Below are 2,500 nucleotides of genomic sequence, written 5' to 3' on the forward strand. Positions count from 1 at the left end.
TTCGCCTTTTTATTTATATTGTGTAGAATTTTATTACTATCAGTGCAACATGGGAAAGAATAAAGGGAAATATATCACTTATTCATCACTTATTGTTTATTATAGTCCTGTTTTTAACATTCTAGATATGCACAAAAATGAAAGAAAGAAAAAAAAATAGTAGTGACATAACAAACTGATACCTAAATGTTGGTAGATATTTTCCCAATTCACATGAAGTAGATTAGAAGAGTCTCAGCTTCTATGAATGCATTTCTAAGAATATTTTCTTATCCTTTATGTTTACCACAAAATAAGGAGACAACAAAACACATGCATTAAACCATTACAGTCTTCGCTTAAAGGAGAAAACTCTTCGTCAAAACACGTGTCCAAAAATCCATACATATATTCAGTTCACAGTTTGGCTTCAATGGACACCCTTGTTAATACCAGTGCTATATTGAGTACAAAAAAGTTGTTGTCACCGCTCGTTTCATTCACCAACAAAATCATTTCACTGAAGCCTTTAGCAACTTGAGAAGCAGTGTAATATAGAATACTACTGGCATAAGTGAGGATTATGATATCATATCATAGAATTATAATAAAATCACTGGATCCTGGCCTGAGCTCGGATAGCTGAGATCCTCTACCCTTCAGGAGGCTTTCTTCACGGAATAAACTAGTGGTTCCTTAACTTGTCTCCTTGGTCCTTCACTGATGTTCCTTCTTCTTCTTCCTTTTCCTTGTTCCTTCACTGATGTTCCTTCTTCTTCTTCCTTTTCCTTGTTCCTTCTTCTTGTTCCTTCACTGATGTTCCTTCACTATCAAGGGATGGTTTCATCTCTCTATAGTTCATTCAGATGTACCCTTTGGGGTCATCATGAGTAATGGTTATGGCAATCTGATAAAGCAACTCCTGACCCCGGTCATTAAGAGGGCCAAGGCTGGATCAAGGAAACAGATACTAGGGAACCCCGGGCTAGTAGTCCATTCCGTTGCCTGGACCCGATGGCACACTTCTGCTTCTCTAATGCTCTTTTTCCCTCGCCACCCTGAAACCGTTACCGCCCACTTTGGGAACCAGTAGTATAGATCATGATGCTATCATTGATGGTGTCTTTAAAGTGCTCCATTCTAACGAAATAATTATATTATCGGTAATAGTATTCTTCATTGGCATTAGGTTTCTATTTGTATCATTCCCTCATAGACTGCTTTGTTTCTTTGTTTTTCTCACAAATTACATCTTTAAACAGTTTATATCTTCATCTTCCTAGCCTGTAATCACTACTGCCCATGTATGTTTTTTTTTTATTAACTAGATTAGGTTTAAATAGGGTATGCATTCATACAGGAACATTATATATTATCATTCTAAATCATATTATAATATATTAATAGAGCATTCTCCTTTCACTAGTATACAAACGTTTAGCTAAATTGTATGATATATGTTTTACATATTATATACGGTTTACCAACACACTCTTTATTGTTATCAATTTAATTCTAAATATAGCAAAATGTGTTTAACTTATTCACACACACACACACTCACATGCTCACACAATTATCAACAGGAAATGAAAATCGAGAACATAAATCCGCACACACTTCTGCACACATTTCTGCACAAGCCAGCCAATCAAAGCCACCCAAGTCCTTTCCTAACTGTTTCTTATACTATACATGCACACAAGCAAAAAGCACAGGAGAATGAGCACCAACGCCAAACAGAACACCGTCGTAAATATCCTATTGAGCGTCGCGGCTGAGGGCGACCGAGCCAGCCACAAAGGGGACAACAACACCTTCCTCGTAACTCCTGCAGGAGGCCCTGACGAAGGTGTGACGTCGACCCTCCGTCCTCCAGGATACCTCATACGCCACTCCACGAACACAAGAGCCATGATGATGAAGAAGTCCTCGCAGATGAGAGCCACGAACCACACGTCGATGAGCTTTAGGTAGGAGGTTTTGGGAATGGTTTGGCTCGTCTGGGTGAAGAAGGTCGCCAGGACCAGCAGGGAGGTGAGGGACACCATGATGCGGTCCTGTTGCGGAAGGAAAGGAAGGAAAAATGGAGGGAAAGGGAAGAGGGGCAGTGTTAATTACTTCGGTGGGAATAGATTGGTTTGTTTGTACTCAGATAAAATGAAAAGCAAACGCAATAAGAACAGATAGATAAATGAAACTAAGGATTCTTCTTTCTTTCAAAAAAAAAAAAAAATAATAATAATAAATAAATAAATAAAAAAAAAGAAAGAAAGAAAGAAAGAAAAAGATATTAATCCATTTCGTTGTCTGCTCTGTCCGAGGAAGAATCCTAGGCGAATTGTGTTTTATTTTACATGTATATATTCGTATTTACACACACACAAAAAAAAGAAAGAAAAAAAAAACAACCCCCCCACACACACACACATAAACACACAAAAAAAAGATACACAACACCCATCCACACACACACAAAAAAAAAACACAGACACACACACACAAACACAACAAAACACAA

The 2,500-nt window shown here is 37.8% G+C and overlaps 1 protein-coding gene across 1 annotated transcript in view; it reads right to left on the minus strand.

The window, feature by feature from the left end:
- Positions 1–1,619: 1,619 nt before the first annotated feature.
- The window catches only part of LOC122261219 (uncharacterized), a 30,945-nt gene continuing 30,064 nt past the window's right edge, over positions 1,620–2,500 (minus strand). The window contains exon 11 of the mRNA XM_086539412.1: positions 1,620–2,039. Within this exon, the coding sequence (XP_086395538.1) occupies positions 1,653–2,039 (387 nt within the window). The 3' untranslated portion in view covers positions 1,620–1,652. The remainder of the gene's footprint in view (positions 2,040–2,500) is intronic.

Source organism: Penaeus japonicus, unplaced genomic scaffold (assembly GCF_977035675.1).
Source record: "Penaeus japonicus unplaced genomic scaffold, GWHDUDI00000001_assembly GWHDUDI00000009, whole genome shotgun sequence".
NCBI classification, from domain to species: Eukaryota; Metazoa; Arthropoda; class Malacostraca; order Decapoda; family Penaeidae; genus Penaeus; species Penaeus japonicus.